At 66.0% G+C, this 21,514-nt stretch overlaps 3 protein-coding genes across 3 annotated transcripts in view; 1 reads left to right on the top strand and 2 right to left on the bottom strand.

Moving 5' to 3' along the window:
* The window catches only part of FHIP2B (FHF complex subunit HOOK interacting protein 2B), a 2,612-nt gene extending 431 nt beyond the window's left edge, over positions 1–2,181 (top strand). Inside the window, 8 exon segments of the mRNA XM_056508612.1 lie at positions 161–452; positions 524–631; positions 707–797; positions 876–1,019; positions 1,162–1,210; positions 1,213–1,301; positions 1,382–1,482; positions 1,576–2,181. Coding sequence (XP_056364587.1) covers positions 161–452; positions 524–631; positions 707–797; positions 876–1,019; positions 1,162–1,210; positions 1,213–1,301; positions 1,382–1,482; positions 1,576–1,681 — 980 coding nt within the window. The 3' untranslated portion in view covers positions 1,682–2,181.
* A 1,257-nt stretch (positions 2,182–3,438) lies between these two features.
* On the bottom strand, positions 3,439–6,960 carry NUDT18 (nudix hydrolase 18). Its single transcript, XM_056508618.1, has 3 exons — positions 6,446–6,960; positions 5,562–5,775; positions 3,439–4,123 (listed from the first exon to the last, which is right to left on the bottom strand). The coding sequence occupies exons 1-3, from the start codon at positions 6,599–6,601 to the stop codon at positions 3,528–3,530; spliced, it is 966 nt and encodes a 321-aa protein (XP_056364593.1). The 5' UTR covers positions 6,602–6,960; the 3' UTR covers positions 3,439–3,527.
* Positions 6,961–11,424: 4,464 nt separating this feature from the next.
* On the bottom strand, positions 11,425–20,286 carry HR (HR lysine demethylase and nuclear receptor corepressor). The gene is made up of 18 exons (XM_056508611.1): positions 19,522–20,286; positions 18,172–19,009; positions 17,491–17,665; positions 16,740–16,984; positions 16,498–16,647; positions 16,326–16,412; positions 16,108–16,226; positions 15,907–15,985; positions 15,600–15,766; positions 14,832–15,047; positions 14,575–14,755; positions 14,394–14,469; positions 14,149–14,279; positions 13,363–13,461; positions 13,151–13,287; positions 12,379–12,546; positions 11,659–11,769; positions 11,425–11,582 (listed from the first exon to the last, which is right to left on the bottom strand). Exons 1-18 carry the CDS (start codon positions 20,284–20,286, stop codon positions 11,520–11,522), a joined length of 3,807 nt encoding a protein of 1,268 aa, XP_056364586.1. The 3' UTR covers positions 11,425–11,519.
* Positions 20,287–21,514: the final 1,228 nt, after the last annotated feature.

The raw sequence follows: 21,514 nt of genomic DNA, 5'->3' as shown, positions 1-21,514 counted from the left end.
ATATGGCCCATTACAGGGATTATCCCACAGAGATAAGGATCACTGTTTATCAAATATGGCTCATTAACAGGAGATATCTCCCATGGAGATAAGGATCACTGCCCCACCTCATTTATCAAATATGGCCCATTAACAGGAGATATCTCCCTACGGAGATAAGGTCACTGCCCAGCTGGTTTAACAGCTGGTGACAGAATCCAGACTTTTGCTCACATCCTGTATCGCAACCTGAGGCAGCTGGGAGGGTGTGTGGGCAGTGCCAGGGGGTCTCACCGTGCTGCCCGTGCCCAGATCAGCCTGGCCAGCCTGCGGCTCTTCGAGGAGCTGCTGAGGAAGCCCCAGGAGCACGTGGCTCACAACCTGGTGCTGCGGAACCTGGAGGCCAGGGCGTACCTGCAGCGCGGCCCCGAGGAGCGCGGGCCCCCCGAGACCGACCCCGAGGAGGACGGGCTGTGAGTGAGGGGGGCAGGGAGGTGGGGGGCAGCCCCCCAGTGCCCACCCCGCTGATGCTGACCCCACGCAGGGAGCTGGAGGAGGATCCCTATTTCACCGACGGATTCCCAGACAGCTTTGGGAGCGCAAAAAATCCTTCCCCGGCGGGGAAGGGGCAAGTGAGCGAGGTGGTCAGCAGGTAAGGGTTTGGAGGGGCTGGGCTGGGCTGGGGGGGCTGCATCCCCCTCCTCATCCTCTCCTCCTTCCCTTGCAGCTTCCTCTGCCTGGTCCCCGAGGAGGCCAAAACCTCCTCGTGCATGGAGGAGGGCGGCTACGACACCTACGTGCACGATGCCCTGGGAATGGTGGGTGCCCGGGGGTCCCCCCGGCCTGGGAGTGGCTGTCCCCGCTGTGGCTCTCACTTTCTGTCACCCCCTGGCCAGGTCCAGGCGTGCAGGGCCAGCTCAGCCTCGTGGGGGTGGCCCTCGTCCCCCCGGCCCCTGGACTCGTGTCACCCCGGAGTGGCGTTTTACGAGGGACATTTCCTCAAGGTGCTGTTTGACAGGATGAGCCGGATTTTGGATCAGGTACCGGGGACACACCTGGGTGTGTGCTGGGGCTCCAAGACCCCCGTAATGGGGACAAAAATATCAACAATGCTCAGTGGGGACTGGCTCAGAGCAAGAGGATGTTTGGGGTCACCCACACTGAGCATCCCCCCTATCCCAGCCCTACAGCCTGAACCTGCAGGTGACCTCGGTGCTGTCCCACCTGGCCGCCTTCCCCACCCCCACCTCCACGAGTACCTGCTGGACCCCTACCTCAACCTGGCCCCCGGCTGCCGCTCGCTCTTCTCCGTCCTCGTCAGGGTAATGTCACCCGCTGTGACACTGTGGGGACAGGGGGACCCCCCCCGGGCACGGGGGGTGACTCTTTGCTCCCTCCCCAGGTGATCGGGGACCTGATGCAGCGGCTCCAGCGCGTGCCCCACGCCAGGGCCAAGCTGCTCCTGGTGCGCCGGCAGCTCCTGGGGCTGGTGCCGGGAGAGCAGTGAGTGCTGGGGGGGACACAAAACGCCTTTTTGGGGGGGGGATTTTACCCCACAGACCTTCCCCCCACCCCCCATCGCTGGTGTCCCCGCAGGATGGATCACACGGTGCTGTTCAAGGGCGTGGTGGTGCTGGAGGAGTTCTGCAAGGAGCTGGCCGCCATCGCCCTGGTCAAGGGGCCACCCGAGGGGCCACCCTGAGCCCCCCCACCTTCAGCCACTGGAGATGGCCCAGCCCGCGTTCTGGTGGCCCTGCAGTAGCCAGGAGCGGCCGTGGCACCGCGGGAAGGACCTGGCAGGAGGATGAGGAGGCGCCGAGTCCTTCCTTGTCACCCGGGCCAGCCCCGAGGTGACGCCACTCCCCGTGCTGGGTGTGGGGCTGTGCGTGCTGCGGCTGCTCCTGGGTGGTGGTTCCTGCTCCCCCCGCGCTCCCGGAGCTGCCCCGAGCCCCCCAAGGCTCCTGCAGGGAATTTTTAGGCAATAATGGGGTGTGTGGGGCAGAGCCCCCCTCTCCCCTCAGCTGCAAGGACTCTGTTGTCCCCTGCCCTGGCGCTGTGGCAGGGGGTGTGACATGTGTGACATGTGTGTGTGACATGTGTGTGTGACACGTGTCTGTGTGTGTGTGTGTCTGTGTGAGCTGCTGGGGGACTGTCTCTTCCCAGGGTGATGGGACTCTGCTCCAATAAAGCTGTGACTCAGCACCACCTCCTGTGCTGCTTCCCAAGCACCCCCAAACCCCACTCCCCATTTCCCTCAAACACCCCCAAACCCCACTCCCCATTTCCCACCAAATACCCCCAAACCCCACTCCCCATTTCCCTCAAACACCTCCAAACCCCACTCCCCATTTCCCTCAAATATCCCCAAATCCCACTCCCCATTTCCCTCAAATATCCCCAAACCCCACTCCCCATTTTCCCCCAAACCCCACTCCCCATTTCCCACCAAATACCCCAAACCCCAATCCCCATTTTCCCCAAACACCTCCAAACCCCACTCCCCATTTCCCACCAAATACCCCAAAACCCCAATCCCCATTTTCCCCAAATATCCCCAAACCCCATTCCCCATTTTCCCCAAACACCACCAAACCCCACTCCCCATTTCCCTCAAACTCTACTCCCCATTTCTCTCAAACACCCCCAAACCTGCACTGCCATTTCCCCCAAACACCCCAAACCCCATTCCCCATTTTCCCCCAAATCCTACTCCCCATTTCCCTCAAACACCCCCAAACCCCACTCCCCATTTCCCCCAAATACCCCAAACCCCATTTTCCTCAAATACCCCCAAACCCCACTCCCCATTTCCCCCACTCCCCATTTCCCCCAAACCTCACTCCCCATTTCCCCCACTCCCCATTTCCCCCAAACCCCACTCTCCGTTTCCCCCAGCCACCCCAAAACCCCATTTCCCCGCAGATCCCCTCTACCCACACCTGGGCACACGCAATCAGCAGCAGCAGCAGCGCTGGGATTGTTTTATTTCTACTCTCAGCACCCCCAAACCCCAACCCGGCCCCGCATCACCCCGCACCCATGACCAGCACATCCCGGGGCTCCCCCTCTGTCCCTCTCAGCCCCTCCCCATCCCCAAATCCAGTTTTTTTTGCCCTAACTCCAGACGGGCAGCAGGACCCCGAGCTCCGTGTCCCTCTCAGCCCCTCCCCATCCCCAAATCCAGTTTTTTTTGCCCTAACTCCGGACTGCCCGAGCTCCATATCCCTCTCAGCCTCCCCATTCCCAAATCCAGGATTTTTTTCCCTAACTCCGGACGGCCCGACCTCCGTGTCCCTCTCAGCCCCTCCCCATCCCCAAATCCAGTTTTTTTTGCCCTAACTCCGGACTGCCCGAGCTGCCTGTCCCTCTCAGCCCCTCCCTATCCCCAAATCCAGTTTTTTTTGCCCTAACTCCGGACTGCCCGAGCTCCGTGTCCCTCTCAGCCCCTCCCCATCCCCAAATCCAGTTTTTTTTGCCCTAACTCCGGACTGCCCGAGCTCCATGTCCATCTCAGCCCCTCCCCATCCCCAAATCCAGCTTTTTTTGCCCTAACTCCTGACGGGCACCGTGGCTCGGATCCTCTGCAGGACGCGGCCCCGCAGCCGCTCCTCCCGCACGGGCCACCAGCGCAGCGCGGGGTCGCGGGGCTCGGGGGGCTCGTCCCGCTGGCTCCCCGGGGGGACGCTCAGCACCACGTTGAAGCAGATGCCATCAGTGCCACCATCACCGGTGTCCCCGGGCCGGTGCTGCAGCCCCAGCAGCCCCAGAGCTCCGGGCTGCGGCTCCCAGCCCAGGCGCTCCCGCAGTAGCCGCAGCAGGGGCGAGCGCAGCCCGGCGCGCAGCTCGGAGGGGGACGTGCCGCAGGCCACCACGGGCAGGTGAGGGGTGCCAGAGGTGGCCAGCAGCAGCCACAGGTCGCCGGCGGCGTTGGAGAAGGGCAGGAGGAGGCGCAGGCAGAGCGGGGAGCAGGGCAGCTCCCGCGGCAGCGTCGGGGGGTGCGCGGGGCTCCGGCGGTAGCGGGCGGCGAGCTCCAGCACGGGCAGGATGTCCAGAGAGCGCAGCGGCAGCGAGCGAGGGTCCCCGGGCCACCAGGTGGCTTGGAGCGACTCGGCGTCGGCATCTTCGAGGGTCTTCAGGGTCCCACCTGAGCGCGCAGGGATGGCCCGGATTGGGGGGGACAGCGGGAAGGGGCGGGGGGCTCTGGTGGGGCAGTGAGACCCCCGAGGTGGCGCTGAGAGGGGACACTGCGTGAGGGTTGGGGGGTGGTGACAGGGGACAGCGACGTCCTGGCACAAAATGATGCTAAAATCCATCACGGGGTTTGCAGGGGACATCAGTGACCTGGCACAGAGGTGGCAGGGGACACTGACAGCTGGGCAGAGGGGTGGGTGGGGACAGGGACAGGCACCACGGGGCTGGCAGGGGACAGGGACAGGCATCATGGGGATGGTGGGGACAGGGATGAACATCATGGGGATGCCACTTTCCATCATGGGACTGACAGGGGACAGGGACACCCATCACAAGGGTGGCACGGGACAGGGATGAACATCACAGGGATGTCACTTTTCATCGTGGAGCTGGCAGGGGACAGGATTACCCATCACGGAACTGTCAGGGAACACAGACAGCCATCATGGGGGTGGCAGGGGACACAGATCCGCATCATGAGGTGTCACTTCCCACCATGGGGCAGACAGGGGACATGGATCCCCATCATGGAGCTGGCAGGGGACAGGGATCCCCATGATGGGGCTGGCAGGGGACAGGATTGCCCATCATGGGAACCCTCAGGGGGACAGGATTGCCCATCATGGAACTGTCAGGGGACACAGACACGCACTATGGGCTGGCAGGGGACACGGATCCCCATTATGGAACTGTCAGGGGACAGGATTACTCATCATGGAACTCTCAGGGGACACGGATCCCCATTATGGGGGTGTTACTTTCCATCATGAAACTGTCAAGTGACACGGATACCCATCATGGAGCTGGCAGGGGACAGGGATAAACATCATTGGGATGACACTTTCCATCACGGGGGTGGCAGGGGACAGGGATAAACATCATAGGGATGACACAGGGGACAGGGATACCCTCATGGAACTGTCAGGGGACACGGATCCCCTTCATGGGGGTGTCACTTTCTATCATGGAACTGGCAGGGGACACAGATCCCCATCATGGAGCTGGCAGGGGACAGGGATAAACATCTTTGGGATGACACTTTCCACCACGGGGATGGCAGGGGACAGGGATACCCTCATGGAACTCTCAGGGGACACGGATCCCCACCATGGGGGTGGCAGGGGACAGGGATACCCTCGTGGAACTCTCAGGGGACACGGATCCCCATTATATGGATGCCACTTTCCATCATGGAACTGGCAGGGGACACAGATCCCCATCATGGAACTGGCAGGGGACACAGATCCCCATCATGGGGCTGGCAAGGGACACGGATCCCCATCACGGGGGTGGCAGGGGACAGGGATCCCCTCATGGAACTCTCAGGGGACACGGCTCCCCACCACGGGGCCACCCGGGGACGCTCCCCCCGCGCCCCCGAGGACACCAACCTGTGGCCCGCGCCAGGAAGGCGAAGCGGATCCAGGCGGGGCCGCGCTCCTCCAGCGCCAGCAGCGTCAGGGGCTCGCAGTCCAGCCCCGACTCCTCGCGGACCTCCCTGCGCAGCGCGGCCGCGATGCCCTCGCCGCGCTCCATGCGGCCCGCGGGCAGGTACCAGCGGCCGCGGCACTCGGGCTTGGCCTCCTGCACCAGCAGCAGCGCGCCCTGCGGGACGGGAGCGGGGCGTGGGATTGGGGAATGGGATGGGGTGGGATTGGGGAATGGGGGAATGGGATGGGGTGGGGTGGGATGGGATGGGGAATGGGATGGTTTTGGGGAATGGGATGGGATTGGGGAATGGGATGGGGTGGGGTGGGATGGGGTGGGATGGGGGAATGGGGGCACGGGAGGCTGGGGTGCGGTGGGGGAATGGGGGAATGGGGGAATGGGGATATGGAATGGGGGGCTGGGGGGTGGGATGGGGTACTGGGGGGGATGAGATGGGGTACTGGGGGCACTGGGGGATGTGGAATGGGGTAATGGGGGTACGGGGGGAATGGACTGAGGTTCTAGGGGCGCTGAGGGGCTGGGATGGGATAATGGTGAGGTGGAGTGGGGGTACTGGGGAGATGGAGTGAGGTACTGGGGGTACTGGGGAGATGGAATGGGGTACTGGGGGCATGGAATGGGGGTAATGGGGGTACGGTGGTGATGGACTGGGGTTCTGGGGGTACTGGCGGTAATGGGAGCTGGACTGGGGGCACTGGGGGCACTGGGAGAAAAGGGTGGCTGGACTGGGGGGCACAGGAGGAATGGCCTGGCTGCACTGGGCGATACTGGGAGCACTGGGCCATACTGGGAGCACTGGGAGCACTGGGAGCGGGGGCTGCCTCACCTCCTGGTTGAAGAGCACGGCCAGCACCACGTAGCAAACGTTCCTGCCCAGGCGGACGGGCCCGGGGGGCGCGGGGGGCCCCTCCAGAGCCGTCCCCACGTCCCAGCCTCCTCCGTCCAGCACCGCCTCCAGCTCCGGCACCGGCGCGTCCCCCATGGGCACCGCGGGGAGCTGCGGGCGCGGCTCAGGGCGTGGCGGGGTTTTGGGGGGGCGAGGGGACCCCCCAGAGGCGCAGGCGGGGGGACAAGGAGCCGCGGCGGCGGGGGGGCTGCAGGGGGTGGTGAGGGAGGGGGTCCGGCGATTGCGGGGCGCACGGGGAGGGGGATCGAGGGGTGCCGGAGGAGGGGAAGGGCCGGCTGGACTGGGGGACGTGCAGGGGGGTGTAAATGGGGAGGGGTCTGCTGGGCTGGGGGGGCACGCAGCCGGGGAAGAGCTCGGTGGCTTTGGCCACGCAGGGCGGGGTGCAGAAGGGGAAGGGTCGGCTGGATTGGGGGACCCCCAGCGGGAAGGGGAGGGGGTCGCTGGCTCTGGGGGGGCGGGGGGGGGCTGCGGTAGGACAGGGGCTGGCCCGACTGGGGCACGCACCGGGGGGCGCGGCGGGGCAGGGGCTGCCCGGACTGCGGGGGGCGCAGCGGGAAGAGCTGGCAGGATTTGGGGAGCCGCGGGGGGCTGCGGTACGAGAAGGGCTGGCTGGACTGCAGGATGCACGGGAAAGGGAAGGAGGCGAAGGGCTGGCCCGACTGCAGGATACTGGGGGGAAACGGGTAGCTGGACTGGTGGTTACTGGGAGGGAAGGGCTGGCCGGACTGGAAAATACTGGGGGGAAAAGGCTGGCTGGACTGGAAGATACTGGGGGGAAAAGGCTGGCCGGACTGGAAGATACTGGGGGGAAAAGGCTGGCTGGACTGGAAAATACTGGGAGGAAAAGGCTGGCTGGACTGGAAAATACTGGGGGGAAAAGGCTGGCCGGACTGGAAGATAGTGGGAGAGAAAGGCTGGCCGGACTGGAAAATACTGGGGGGAAAGGGGAAGCTGGACTGGTGGTTACTGGGAGGAAAAGTCTGGCCGGACTGGAAGATACTGGAAGGAAAAGGCTGGCCCGACTGGAGGATACTGGGAGAGAAAGGCTGGCTGGACTGGAGGATACTGGGAGGGAAAGGGAAGCTGGACTGGTGGTTACTGGGAGGGAAGGGCTGGCCGGACTGGAAGATACTGGTGGGGAAGGGCTGGCCGGACTGGGGCGCGCTGGGAGGGTAGGGCCGGCTGGACTGGGGGATGCCCGGGCTGGGGTAGAAGAGCTCGCTGGGCTGGGGGGTGCCGGGGGGGCTGGAGCCGGGGGGGGACTGGGGGTCCCAGTACGGCTGCAGGGCGCTCTGGGGGAGGGGCTGCTCCCAGTCTGGGGGGCACGGGGCGGGGGGCAGCGGGGGGCAGGGCGGCGGGGTGGGCTGCAGGGTGCGGTGGGGGGCTGAGGGGGTACGGGGGAGGGGTTTGGGGGGGCTATTGGGGGCTGCAAGGAGGGTTTGGGGGCTGCAGTAAGGGGACGGTTTGGGGGGGCTACAGGGGAGGGTTTGGGGGGGCTATTGGGGGCTGCAGTGAGGGTTTGGGGGCTGCAATGAGGGTTTGGGGGCTGTAAGGAGGGTTTGGGGGTGCAGTAAAGGGGAGGGTTTTGGGGGGCTACAGGGTGGAGGAAAAAAATGGGTTGGGGGGCTCCAATAAAGGTTTGGGGGCTGCAGTAAAGGGAGAAATTGGGGGGGGGGGCTACAAGGGAGGGTTTGGGGGGACTCCAATAAAGGTTTGGGGGCTGCAGTGATGGAAGGGTTTGGGGGGGCTACAGGGAGGGTTTTGGGGGGCTACAGGGCGCAATTAAGGGGGGGTCTGGGGGGGCTGCAGTGGGGGTTTTGGGGGGGCTGCAATGAGGGTTTGGGAGCTGCAGTAATGGAAGGGTTTGGGGGGGCTACAGGGAGGTTTTGGGGGGCTACAGGGGAGGGTTTGGGGGGGCTGCAATGGGGGTTTGGGAGCTGCAGTGATGGAAGGGTTTGGGGGGGCTACAGGGAGGTTTTGGGGGGCTACAGGGATGGTTTGGGAGCCTGCAATGAGGGTTTGGGAGCTGCAGTAAGGGGAAGGCTGGGGAGCTACAGGGAGGGTTTGGGGGGGCTGCAATGGGGGTTGGGGGCTGCAGTGATGGAATGGTTTGGGGGGGCTACAGGGGAGGGTTTGGGGGGGCTGCAATGGGGGTTTGGGGGCTGCAGTGATGGAAGGGTTTGGGGGGGCTACAGGGGAGGGTTTGGGGGGGGCTGCAATGGGGGTTTGGGAGCTGCAGTGATGGAAGGGTTTGGGGGGGCTACAGGGGAGGGTTTGGGGGGGCTGCAATGGGGGTTTGGGGGCTGCAGTGATGGAAGGGTTTGGGGGGGCTACAGGGGAGGGTTTGGGGGGGGCTGCAATGGGGGTTTGGGAGCTGCAGTGATGGAAGGGTTTGGGGGGGCTACAGGGAGGTTTTTGGGGGGCTGCAGTAATGGAAGGGTTTGGGGGGGCTACAGGGGAGGGTGTGGGGGGGCTACAGCAGGGTTTGGGGGGCTGCAATAAAGCTTTGGGGGGGGGGGCTACAGGGTGCAATAAAGATTTGGGGGACTGCAATGGCGGCACGGTTTGGGGGGGCTGCAGCAAGGCTCGGGGGGTGCAATAAGGATCGGGGGGGCTGCACTGAAGATGAGTGAGCGCTGAAAGGGTCAGGGGGCTGCAGGGAGCGGTGGGGGGGGCTGCGAGAAGCATCGGGAGGGTGCGGGAAGGACGGCGGGGCTGCAGGAAGCGCCGGGGGGATGCGATGGGGGTCGGGGGGTTCCGGGGGTCCCTCCGAGCTCCGGGACCCCGCAGCGCCCCCCCCGCCCCGCGCATGCGCCGCGCACTCACCGCGCCGGGGGCTCCGCCGCGCCGGCCCCGCCCCCCTGCTCGCCGCCTATTGGTCACCCCGCCGCAGCGGCTCGCTGCTGATTGGTTAAACCTGCTGTCAATCATATCGGGCGGGACTTGGCCTTAAAGGGGCCGCGTGGCGCAGAGTGCGTGGCGCAGCGTTAATTACGCGGGGTTAATTAGGCGGTGCTGGTTCCCGCGGGGGTCGTGGCGCGGGGGGGGGGGTCATCGCCTCTTGTTCACGGCACGGTGCTCACTGCACAGCGCTCGTTGCTTCGTGTTAATTAATTGCTCAGTGCCCGTTATTCTGTGTTAATTAATTGCCCCGTGCTGGAGACAACCCCTGACCCAGTGGGATGGAGGGGGATGGAGGGAGACCACCCCTGATCCCGATGGGATGGAGGAGGATGAGGAGAGACCATCCCTGATCCCGATGGGATGGAGGAGGATGAGGGGAGACCATCCCTGACCATGATGGGATGGAGAGGGATGAGGGGAGACCATCCCTGATCCCGATGGGATGGAGAGGGATGGAGGGAGACCATCCCTGACCCCGATGGGATGGAGGAGGATGAGGGGAGACCATCCCTGACCCCGATGGGATGGAGGGGGATGGAGGGAGACCATTCCTGATCATGATGGGATGGAGAGGGATGAGGGGAGACCATCCCTGATCCCGATGGGATGGAGAGGGATGAGGGGAGACCATCCCTGATCCCGATGGGATGGAGGAGGATGAGGGGAGACAATTCCTGACCCCGATGGGATGGAGGGGGATGGAGGGAGACCATTCCTGATCATGATGGGATGGAGAGGGATGAGGGGAGACCATCCCTGACCCTGATGGGATGGAGGGGGATGAGGGGAGACCATTCCTGATCATGATGGGATGGAGAGGGATGAGGGGAGACCATCCCTGATCATCATGGGATGGAGGGGGATGGAGGGAGACCATCCCTGATCCCGATGGGATGGAGAGGGATGAGGGGAGACCACTCCTGACCCCAATGGGATGGAGGAGGATGAGGGGAGACCATTCCTGACCCCGATGGGATGGAGAGGGATGAGGGGAGAGCACTCCTGATCATGATGGGATTGAGAGGGGAGAAGGGAGACCATCCCTGATCATGATGGGATGGAGGGGGGATGAAGGGAGACCATCCTTGACCCCAATGCGATGGAGGGAGATGGAGGGAGACCATCCCTGATCCCGATGGGATGGAGGGGGATGGAGGGAGACCATCCCTGACCCCAATGCGATGGAGGGGGATGAGGGGAGACCACTCCTGACCCCGATGGGATGGAGGAGGATGAGGGGAGACCATTCCTGATCATGATGGGATGGAGAGGGATGAAAGGAGACCATTCCTGACCCCGATGGGATGGAGGGGGATGAGGTGAGACCATCCCTGATCATGATGGGATGGAGGAGGATGAGGGGAGACAACCCCTGACCCCGATGGGATGGAGAGGGATGAGGGGAGACCATCCCTGACCCCAATGGGATGGAGGGGGATGAGGGGAGACCATCCCTGACCCCAATGGGATGGAGAGGGATGAGGGGAGACCATGCCTCACCCCGATGGGATGGAGGGAGAGCACCCCTGATCATGATGGGATTGAGAGGGATGAAGGGAGACAATTCCTGACCCCGATGGGATGGAGAGGGATGAGGGGAGACCATCCCTGAACCCAATGGGATGGAGAGGGGATGAGGGGAGACCATCCCTGATCATGATGGGATGAAGAAGAATGAAGGGAGACCATCCTGGGCCTCACTGTGTTGAAGGGAGACACTGAGGTGGGTGCTGGTGGTGCCACTGGAACACCCCTGACCATGATGGGATGAAAAGGGGGTGAAGGGAAAGCACCCCTGACCATGATGGGATGGAGAGGGATGAAAGGAGACCATTCCTGATCATGATGGGATGGAGAGGGATGAGGGGAGACCATCCCTGACCCCGATGGGATGGAGGGGCGATAAAAGGAGACACCGAGGTGGGTGCTGGTGGTGCTGGACACTTTATTCCTCCTGCCCCGAGCACCCCCGGGAGTTCCCGGAGCCAAGCACCGGGCAAAAGGCGCCCGGTCTCGGCTCCCCGCGAGGCTGTGACCGTGCCCGTGACCATGACCGAGGCTCCCGGTGTCCTCCCGCGGCGCCGTGACCTCACTTGCAGCCCCGCAGGACCCCCAGAGCCTCCCGCACGGCGGCGAGGACCATCCCATCCAGCTACGAGGGCACAAAGAGAGATCTCAGCACCTCTCACCGCAGCCTGGCACCCCCAAATCTCCCCCAGAACACCCACCTGGGCGCGGAGCTGCCGCGGGGGCCCGGCGGGGGCGGCGCCGAGGCGGGCGGCGCTCTCCGGGGACAGGAATCGCTGCTCCACGCTGATGGTGCCGCTGAGGCTCCGCACCTGCCCGGGGTGTGCCGAGCCTCAGTTCCCCTGAGGACCAGCACAGCCTCTCGGGGGGGTGGAAGGGTCGGTCTGAAGTGTCTCTGCTCTGCCTCACAACCATCACCAGAGACTGAGACCCTGCACCTGAGTTCTGGCCTGGCCCAGGTGGATTCCTGCCCAGCTCTGTCTGTGGCTGTGCCTGGTGCTGCTCTCAGGGTGCTGCTCTCAGCGCCTGTTCCATCACCTGTTACCTGCAGCAATGATCTCCACACACACCAGTCCATAAATCTCCCCAGCTTTAGGCCAGAGGCCACTCACTTTGGAAAAGGACAATAAAAAGTGACTTTCCTAAAGAGACTCTGAGATCTCTGTCTCCCCAAAGGATTGAAGACGCGTCCATTGTGGGACGATCACGACGATGCTGTTGGTAGCGATATCCCATCCTTCCTCTCTCTCTCTCTCTCTCTCTCTCTCGCAAAACTGAATTGTTTCCACTCAATAAACTGCATTGCTGCTTTCTGCTGAATAACACCCGCCTCTCTCGCTTTTATCTTTTGCACCCTGGGGTCGCGACTCCCGCTGGGGTTAAGCGGATGGCGACAGGACGGGGGGTTCAGGGCCGCCTACCTGGTGGGGAGCCCCGGCGGGGAGCAGCACGGCGTCCCCCGGGAGCTGCAGGAGGCTCCAGCCGCTCACCCCGCACTCGTCCCGCAGCCGCCGCCGCAGCGCGGGGTCCAGGTATCGCCCGGGGGGCTCCGCCGGGCCCGCCCCGTCCTGCCCCGGCTCCGGGGATTCCTGCGGGGTGTAAGAATCGGTCTGAATTTATCTGCTCTGCCTCACGGCCATCATCAGAGACTGAGACCCTGGACCTGAGTTCTGGCCTGGCAGAGGTGGGTGTTTGCCCAGCACTGTCTGTGGCTGCGCCTGTTCCAGCACCTGTTACCTGCAGCAATGATCTCCACACACACCAGTCCATAAATCTCCCCAGCTTTAGGCCAGAGGCCACTGGCTTTGGAAAAGGACAATAAAAAGTGACTTTCCCAAAGAGACTCTGGGATCTCTGTCTCCCCAAAGGATTGAAGACGCGTCCATTGTGGGACGATCACGACGATGCTGTTGGTAGCGATATCCCATCCTTCCTCTCTCTCCCTTTTTTTTCCTTTACCCCTTTCTCTCTCTCTCTCTCTCTCTCTCTCTTTCTTCTATTGCAAAACTGAATTGTTTTCACTCAATAAACTGCATTCCTGCTTTCTGCTTAACAAAACCTGACTCTCTCGCTTTTGTCCTTTGCACCCTGGGGTCAAACTGACCATCGCGACTCCCGCTGGGTTCAGCGGATGGTGGCAGGTGAGCGCAGCCGGGGGCTGGAGCGGGGCCGGGGGTGGTGACACCCACCCACCTTCCGCAGGAAATCCCGGATCCTCCCGGCGTCCTCGGCTCGGAAAATGTGCCACAGAGCCCCGGGCTGCTCGCCGTCCCCGAGCCGCTCCCGCAGCGCCGCGTCCAGCTCGTCCATGTCCCCCGGCAGGAGCAGCTCTGCGGGCACAGAGGGGTCAGGGGGATCCTGGGCAGGGGGCGAGGATGGGGGGACCCCCCCTGTGCCCCCCGTACCCCGCGGGGCTGGCGCTGCGTGGGTCAGGATGTTGATGGAATCGGCCGCTTCCACCGTCAGGTTTTTGGTCCCAAAGTTCCGCTCCTGCGGAGGCACAGCTGGGAACGGGATTGGGGGGGGTGGGCGGGGTGAGTGATAGGCGTCAGAGTGGGTGGGGGGTGCCCCAAAAATCCCGGGTGCCCCCCCAGAGCCCGGGTACCCCAAAGAGCCTGGGTGCCCCAAAAAGCCCCAGTACCCTCAAAGCCCGGGTGCCCCCCAGAGCCCGCGTGCCCCCCAAAGCCCGGGTGCCCCAAAAAACCCGGGTACACCCAAAAGCCCGGGTGTCCCCCTAAAGCCCGGGTGCCCCCCAAAGCCAGGATACCCCCCAAAGCCTACAAAACCCGGGTGCCCCCCAAATTCCGGGTATCCCCAAAAAGCCCGGGTGTCCCGAAAAGCCCCAGTACCCCCCAGGTGCCCCCCAAAGCCCGGATACCCCCCAAAGCCCGGGTGTCCCCCCAAAGCCCGGATACCCCCTAAAGCCCGGGTGCCCCCCAAAGCCCGGGTGCCCCCCAAAGCCCGGGTGCCCCAAAAAGCCCGGGTGCCCTACAAAACCTGTGTGCCCCCCAAATTCCGGGTATCCCCAAAGCCCGGGTGCCCCAAAAAGCCCGGGTGCCCTACAAAACATGTGTGCCCCCCAAATTCCGGGTATCCCCAAAGCCCAGATAGCCCCCAGAACCCAGATGCCCCCAAAACCCAGATGCCCCCCGAAGCCCGGGTGCCCCCCCGATCCCCGGTTCCGCACTCACCGTAGGCCGCGCAGACGCGCGGGCGCAGCCAGCGCCGGCCCCGCTGGCCCCGCAGGTAGGTGGCCAGGTTGAGGCGGCCGCTGGCCCCGCAGTACTCGGGCAGGGGCAGGCTGGCCCGCAGGTTGGTGGCCCTGTGGCACAGCGGTGACACTCAGAATCCCCCCAACCCCGCTGAGCCCCGCTGGCCCAGCCCTGGCGTGGGGAGGGGACACGGGGGTGATGCCACCCCCTGTGCTGTCACCCACCGGCTCAGCTCCGTGTCCCCAAAGCCACTCTCCAGCTTCAGCAGGTCCCCGCTGCCCCGTTCCTGCTCCGGGGGTGCTGCGGGAGCCAGCCCGGTGTCACATCAGGGGTGCACAGCCCGGCTCCCCTCACGCCTCACCCCAAAATCACACCGGGCACCCCACAGACTCCTCGTCCCCTCACCTGTGCTGGCGGCAAAGCCATCCCAAAACTCGCGGCTGCTCATCCGGACCCGGCTGCGCGGCGCCCGCAGGTTCACCGCCTCCACCTCCTCCTCTTCCTCCTCCTCCCCCGAGGGCTGGAAGGATTCGGGCGCCCACAGCCGCGCCTCCAGCCTCTTGTGCAGCCCTGAAACCAGCACAGGCTGCCGGGGCAGCCGGGCTCAGCGGGGCCGGGGGCGGCTGGGGGGCTCCTGGGGGGCTCCGGGGATGGGGGCTCACCTGGCCCTGCCGCCAGTGCTCCTGGAACAGTTTGTAGTTGCTGGCGTGGCCGGGGTCGTGCAGCCAGAGCAGCCCGCTGGGGGCCAGCACGCAGTGGGATGCGGGGGGGTCCTGGCAGCCGGGGGGGCTCAGCTCGCCCCCCGCCTGCCTCTCCTGGATCTTCCTCTCCACCACGTGGGCGATGATGCTGTCCAGGATGCTGGTCAGGCGATTATCCTGGAGGGGATGGGGGGGATGCAACTGGGACACCCCCAAAAGCGGGGTGGGCAGCAGGGGAGGGGGCGGACACCCAGAAATGTGTTCCCAGTTAGGGAAATGAGGGGCCTCTCTCACTGCCGTGTCCTGACTCTCCCGTTCTGCTCCCTGGTCAGCCCCTCTCGCTGTCCCTCAGCCTCTGGTCACTCCCACCCTGACTCCCTGCTGGCCCTTTGCCCCAGCCCACCCTTGTGCCACCCCCATGTCCCCCCTGATGCTCTCCCCGCCTGCTCATCCCATGTACTTAAACCTGGACCCTCGCGAGCCCCTTCACCTTTGTTCTCTGAGCTCTGGATGATACCCACGCGTGTCTGAAATAAAACACCTCTCTAAACCCCCTTGGGCGATGCACACGCGTGTCTGAAATAAAACACCTCTCTAAACCCCCTTGGGCGATGCACACGCGTGGCTAAAATAAAACATCTCTCTAAACCCCTTTCTTGCTCGTTTACTGCTGTCACCCCGAACAACCCCAGATGCAGCGTGGGGTGTCCCCACGGCCGCGGGACTCACGCTGGGCAGCGCCGGCGCCACGGGGGCGAAGGCCATGCGCACCCCGTCCTGGCCCAGGCACAGCTTCACGGCGGTGGAGGCCAGCAGCTCGCACAGGGTGGTGGTCTGCACCGGCGCCCCCCGCGCCGGGGGCTGCCCCGGGGACGGCGGCCCCTCCTCGGCTCTCTCTGCTCCAGGGGAGAACGCGGTCAGGGCTGCCCGCGCCGTCCCCCGCGTGTCACCCCCCTCCTCTACCCAGCACCCCAAAATGGGAATGGGGTGCAGCGTCCCTGACCCCCCGCGGCGGGGGGGTCGCAGCCGGCCCTACCTTCCTTGATGGGCCGGGTGGGCTCGGCTGGGCGATGGCTGCGGGGTGGCAGGGTGGGCACCGCGGCCCCCGGCGGCTCCTGCAACGCCCCGGAGCAGGTGGGGATCCAGGCGGGACCCACATCCCACGCCCTGTGCAGGGTTGGGGTGCACCTGCACCCCCTTTTTTTCCCCCAGCATCCACAGCCTTCCCCCTCCGTACCTGCCTGCCCGGGGACTCCGCCAGGCTCTGCTCCGCCGTCCCCTCCCCGCAGGGACAGCGCGACTCGATGCCAAACTTGACCCTGACCTCGTGCAGGAGCTTCCAGAGCCGGGTGAGGACTGGGGACAGACGGGGACAGACGGGGACAGACGGGGACGAGGGTCACAACCCCCCAGCGGTCCCCTAAAGGGGTTTTGGGGCTGGGGGGACACACTCACCACAGCTGGGGACGAACTGCGTGGGCACCAGGGATGTCACGGGGTGGTCCCGCCCGGGGGTGCACTCGGGTGGCAGCGCCGGACCCTCTGCGACAGAGAGGGGCTCCGTTTGTCCCCACTGAGCCCCCCCAAAGCTGACACCCCCTTTTCCCACCCCTCCCTGTCCCCATACCGGGGCCGCTCTCCTCCCGCCTGCTGCGGTGGCAGTCGGGGCACAGCTGGAAGCCACATCTGGCGCAGCTCCAGTGGGAGTTGAAGAAGCCACGCTGGCAGGAGTCACAGAGCTGGGGGGCTCCTTCCCCCCGCCTCCAGCCTGTCACCCCTGCGGGAAACACAGCCTCAGCCTCCCCGTGTCCCCAGTGTCCCCAGTGTCCCCAGTGTCCCCAGTGCCACCCCACCCTGCTCCCCGCTTACCCTCGGGTGCTGCCGGCCACGAGTCCCTGTCCCTGCGGACGGCGGCGCAGAAAGGGTCCCCCAGGACCCCCAGCAGGTACTTGGCCAGGCAGAGGCTGCTCCCCACGTTCCTGCTCCCCACGTTCCTGCTCCCCACGTTCCTGCCCCCCGATTCGGGGCCGGCCGCTCCCAGCAGCTCCCCCTCAGCCTCCCCCAGCGTGCAGAGACCATCCACGCTCAGCTCCCCGTTGTCCCCCCGGGCGAACCTGTGGGGAGAGGGGACAGAGCTGAGGGGACGGGAGAGGGGGCTCAGAATGGGGCGACGAGACAGGTGGAAAATTGGGGCGGGGGGAGAGGCAGGACAAGGAAAGGATCAAAAAAGTGGGGTGAGGGGAGGAGGTGCTCTAAAACGAGGCGAGAGGAGATGATTCTCCATAATAGAATAATAGAATAGAATAATAGAATAGAGTGATGGGAGAGCGTGCTCTGGAGTGGGGTGAAAGGATGTCCCAAAGAGGGGTGAGAGAAGAGGATGCTCCAAAACAGGGTGATGGAAGAGGGTGTCCTGAAGTGGGGTGACAGAGAATGTCCCAAAGAGGGGTGACAGGAGGGGATGCTCCGAAGTGGGGTGGAGGAAGGGGATGCTCTAAAGAGGAGACGCTCAGGAGTGGGGTGACAGGAAGGGGACACTGCAATGGGTGACAGAAGGCGACATTCCAAAGTGAGGTGACAAAAAGCGATATTTTTCACGGCGAGCTCCCCCCGGGCTCACCTGCGGAAGTGCAGCAGCCTGCAGGTGCTCTCGGGGGGCTCCTCCTCATCCTCCTCGCCCTCGGGGTCCCCCCCGGCGCGGGGGGCGCAGGCACAGCAGCGGGGGATGCCGGGGGGCAGCGCCGTGCAGGGCAGGCTCTGCAGGCACCACGGCTGCCCCGCACGGCTCGGCGGCTCTGGGGACACGGGAAATGCTTGGGGACACTGTGGAGCCCAGCTGGGAGGGACTGGAAGTGCCCGAGGCCAGGTTGGACTGGGCTTGGAGCGACCTGGGGGGCTGGAATTTGTCCCTTCCCATGGCAGCAGGTTGGGACTGGGTGGGTTTTAAATCCCTCCCAACCCAAACCATTCCGGGATTGTGGGATCCTGGGACTGGCACTGGAAACTGGGCCACAAAGTAGCGCTGGGATGCCAACACCTCCCCGAGGAGTCACTGGCCCAGCCACTGCGCTTCCAAGCCCCGGGAATCCCACCCGAGGGTGCCGCGCTGCCCCAAACGGACATTTCCATCACCGCCAGACCCAGTCACGCCGGGAAAAACCCCAGCGCAGCAGGTTCCGCTGCCCACGCGTGTTCCCAGCTCGTGTTGTGGGCGCCGGCAACCGGGATCCAAAATTCCCTCGGGATCGGGCGCTGCCCCCGCCCCCTCCCCGGCCCCGCTGCGCATCCTGTGCATCCTCACCTCCGGCTCCCAGCTCCATCCTCCTCTCCTCGGGGTCCCGCGTGTTTTCCGCGCCTCCGCCCGGGCACACGCTGCCCTTGGTGCCCCTCTTGGCCGCCCCGGCTCCCTCGCCCGCGGCTCGGGGACCATCGGCGGCGCCGTGGGGGCGTTTGGCCGAGCGCTTGCCCTCCCCGGGGGGCTCGGGACCCCCATCCCGCCGCGGAGCTTTGGAGCGAGGCAGCGACTGCTCCGAGTGCCGCGTCAGCCACGTCTTCTTCAGCTTGGTGTGGTTGCTGGGGGGGCACGGAAAACGCCCCCCGGCCATGCCCAGGGTGGGCTCGAAGGGGTTGGGCACCCCCGAGCACCCATCGCAGCCCGGGGTGGGGCACAGACAGCCCGGGGGGGGCTCGGGTTTGGCCAGAGCCGCTGGGTAGTGCCCGTCACCCAGCAGGGGAGAGGGATTGGGCTCCCCGCACCCCGGGGGCGAGCCGGGCTGGGCGCTCTGGTAGCCCAGGCGCTCATCTTTGGGCTCCGAGGGCCGGCCCGGCCCCGTGTCCATGGAAAAATCCGCACCGTGGGGTCGTGCGCCCACCCAGGGCCCCCCGCAGCCCCCCGAGGCGGGCTGCAGGAGGAAGAGGGGGCGGCTGGCGCCGGGGGGAGGCGTGCGGGGATGGGGAGCGGGCGGCGCCGAGCTGCCCCCCGCCCGGCCATCCCTCCACGGGGCTCCCGGCAGCTCCGGCACCGCCGGCTCCCCCTCCCCGTCTCTGTCCTGCCCTGCTTGGCTCTTGCCCAGCAGCTGCGGCGCCGCGTGGTTCTTGCCGGAGGGGTGGAACCCGGGTTCTTTCTTGGCGTAAAACTCCTGGAAGGGAGCAGAGGGGCCGGTGTCACCCCAGGTGTGCGCCCCTGTGGCGGTTCTGTCACCCGCATCCCTGCCCAGGGGGTGACGGGGAACATTCCGTTCCCCTGCCTCAGTTTCCCCACACCCCCGCCAGGCTGGGCAGCCGCTCGCTGCTGCCTTCTGGGGTGCCCGTGTCCCCCTCTTGCCAGCGTGGGAAAGGAATGGGGAGCCGCAGCAGCGCGGGGCGCGCCCAGGGCTGGCAGCGCTGCCTCCCCCCGCCCCCGTCCCGCCGTGACTCAGCCCGGGGGTGGCGTCACCCGCGGGGACACGGCAGCATCACCCCGGCGGGGCCTTGGGGCGCTGGGACCCCCCGTGCCGAGCTGTAGGGGGGAGCAGAGGGCTGTTCCCCCCCGGGGGTGCCAGCACAGCCTGCCGCAACCCGCCGCTCCCAGCCGGGCTCAGGCGAGGCAGGAGCCGCTGTCACCTCCGGGAGCGCCGGGACCCCCGAGCATCCTCGCTCCGAGCTGTCCTACCTTGTTCCCTGAGCTGCAGCAGTCGTCGAAGGGGGTCAGAGCCGCTTTGCACCTCGGCGGGACCCCCAGGTAGAGGGGCTGTGCCCAGGCGGGCGAGTAGGAGCCCAGCCGCCAGTCCAGGCCGGCGAATCGCCCGTCACCCACCGGGCCCGGCCCCTCCGCGCCGAACGGGGGCTCGGCCGGGGGTCCCGCGGGCAGCAGCGAGGACAGGAGGAAGGGGCTGTGCTTGGCCTCCACCAGGAAGGGGCAGTGGCGGAAGGCCGGGGGGTCTCCGGCCGCGTCCCCCGCCGCGCTGCGGGGCTTGCCGGCCGCGCCGGGGTGCGGCGGGTCCAGCCCCGGCACGGGCAGCGGGTACCGCTGGTACGCGTGGCTGTAAAGGGCCAGCGGGGCCAGCACGGCCTCGGCCCAGCGCGGTGGCCCCGGGCGATCCTTGCAGGGCTCCCCCCAGCCCGCTTTGGGCTGCCCGTTGCGGGGGTGCAGCAGCGGGGGGAGCTCGGCTCCGTCCTTGGGGCGGCACAGGGCCGCGGGGTAGGGGCAGCCCAAGCGGCCAGCGGCGAGCTCCCGGACAGGTCCCAGACATCCCTCGGAGCCCCTCCAGGGACATCCTTTCTCCATCCCGTAGCTCAGTTTGCCGGGCTCTGGGTAGCCCGCGAGTCCCAGCTCGGCAGCGGCGCTCCGGGATAAAACCACCCCGGGGCTCTCCATCCCCCGGGAGTCCTGCGCTGCCTCCGCCGCTCTTCTCCACCGCGCCGGCGTCTCCCCCATCCTCGCGTCGCTGGCCATGCTGCTGCCACGCTCATGTGGTGCTCAGCGCCGTCCCGGGCAGGCGGGACCCTGCGGGCAGGGAGAGGGACATCAGCGGGGAACAGCACCCACCCCTGCTGCGGGGAAACTGAGGCACGCTTGGGGGGGCTGCCCTTAACCCCCCCAGCTCCATCCTGCCGTGTTTATGGGCGGGAGGGGGGATCCCCGACTCCCGTGCCCCGCGGCATCCGCCGGGATGCGCGATCCGGGCGAGCACGTGTCCGGGGCGTGAGTCCCCGTCCCATCCCGTCCCTCCTGCGCCCATCCCGGCGGGGCTGGCGGCACCTCGCGCCCACCAGTCCCTCCGCACCCAGGCTGGCCCCGCGCCCGGCCGCTGGCACCCAGCGTGGGGAGGCCGTGCCCCGCGCAGGTATTTGCCTCCGGCCAGGGCTGGGCTGCTCTTCCCAGGAAGGCTTCCAGCGAAGGGGGGAGCTCCTCGCTCCCAGGGGCCCCTCCTGAGAGAAATGCCTGGAGGGATTTGTAGGATTAACCCTCCTCCGGGACCCGGGCCACACGCAGACCTCGCAGCGCCGGCGGTCGCGCCCCTTCCCCGTGTCCCCAACCCGGAGCAGCCGAGGGGGACCGAGCCGAGGTCACACAGCTCCCGGCCCTGCTGAGGGGTGGGACAGAGCCGCCCCGAGGGCCGGGATGGGGACAGGAGCAGGGTGGGGACAGGAGCGTGTGTCCCCAGAGCCGCTGTTCCCGTCACATCCTCTTCCCAGAGAGAGCAAAGTCCCCATTCCCAGGATCGCATCCATCCCAGCCATTCCCACGCTGCTCGGGAAGCATCCCGGGGTACCCAGGGACACCCTGGGGACAGCCAGCAGGACACAGCCAGGCTCTCCCATCCAGCCCCATCTCAGGAAATTCTCCCAGCTCAGCTCCCCTGCTTCCCAATCTGCCATCCCCGCGGTGCCCCCAGGGCGACATTGTCCCCTGTCCTTCATCCCAGCCGGTCCTGCTGCATCCCCCACCGCCCCACAGCTACCTGGAGGGTCCATCAGGGACCCCAGTGCCGAGGACGAGCGGGGGTCTCCGCCGGTGACACCGGCTCCGGGAGGGGCGCAGCCGGGCGGGCGGGAGCACCTAAACCCACAGGCTGAAGGGGTCCGGCTCCGGGATCTGGAGGAGGCAGAAAGCCGCCCGCGCGGCCCTGGGGATGTTCTTCTCCGCGTGCCGGAGCTGCAGT

Source organism: Oenanthe melanoleuca, chromosome 22, assembly GCF_029582105.1.
Source record: "Oenanthe melanoleuca isolate GR-GAL-2019-014 chromosome 22, OMel1.0, whole genome shotgun sequence".
NCBI lineage: Eukaryota > Metazoa > Chordata > Aves > Passeriformes > Muscicapidae > Oenanthe > Oenanthe melanoleuca.
Note: the sequence above shows the minus strand (reverse complement) of the source record. Positions and strands in the feature narration are given on the sequence as shown.

Coding starts and splice junctions, on each gene's coding strand:
- HR (XM_056508611.1), bottom strand. CDS start 20,286: ATGGGGGAGACGCCGGCGCGGTGGAGAAGAGCGGCGGAGGCAGCGCAG. Junction 17,666..18,171: donor GATGGAGCTGGGAGCCGGAG/GTGAGGATGCAC, acceptor CCGTGTCCCCAG/AGCCGCCGAGCCGTGCGGGG. Junction 12,547..13,150: donor TCCGGGATTTCCTGCGGAAG/GTGGGTGGGTGT, acceptor TACACCCCGCAG/GAATCCCCGGAGCCGGGGCA.
- NUDT18 (XM_056508618.1), bottom strand. CDS start 6,601: ATGGGGGACGCGCCGGTGCCGGAGCTGGAGGCGGTGCTGGACGGAGGA. Junction 5,776..6,445: donor CCGTGCTCTTCAACCAGGAG/GTGAGGCAGCCC, acceptor CCCGTCCCGCAG/GGCGCGCTGCTGCTGGTGCA. Junction 4,124..5,561: donor CTTCCTGGCGCGGGCCACAG/GTTGGTGTCCTC, acceptor CTGCGCGCTCAG/GTGGGACCCTGAAGACCCTC.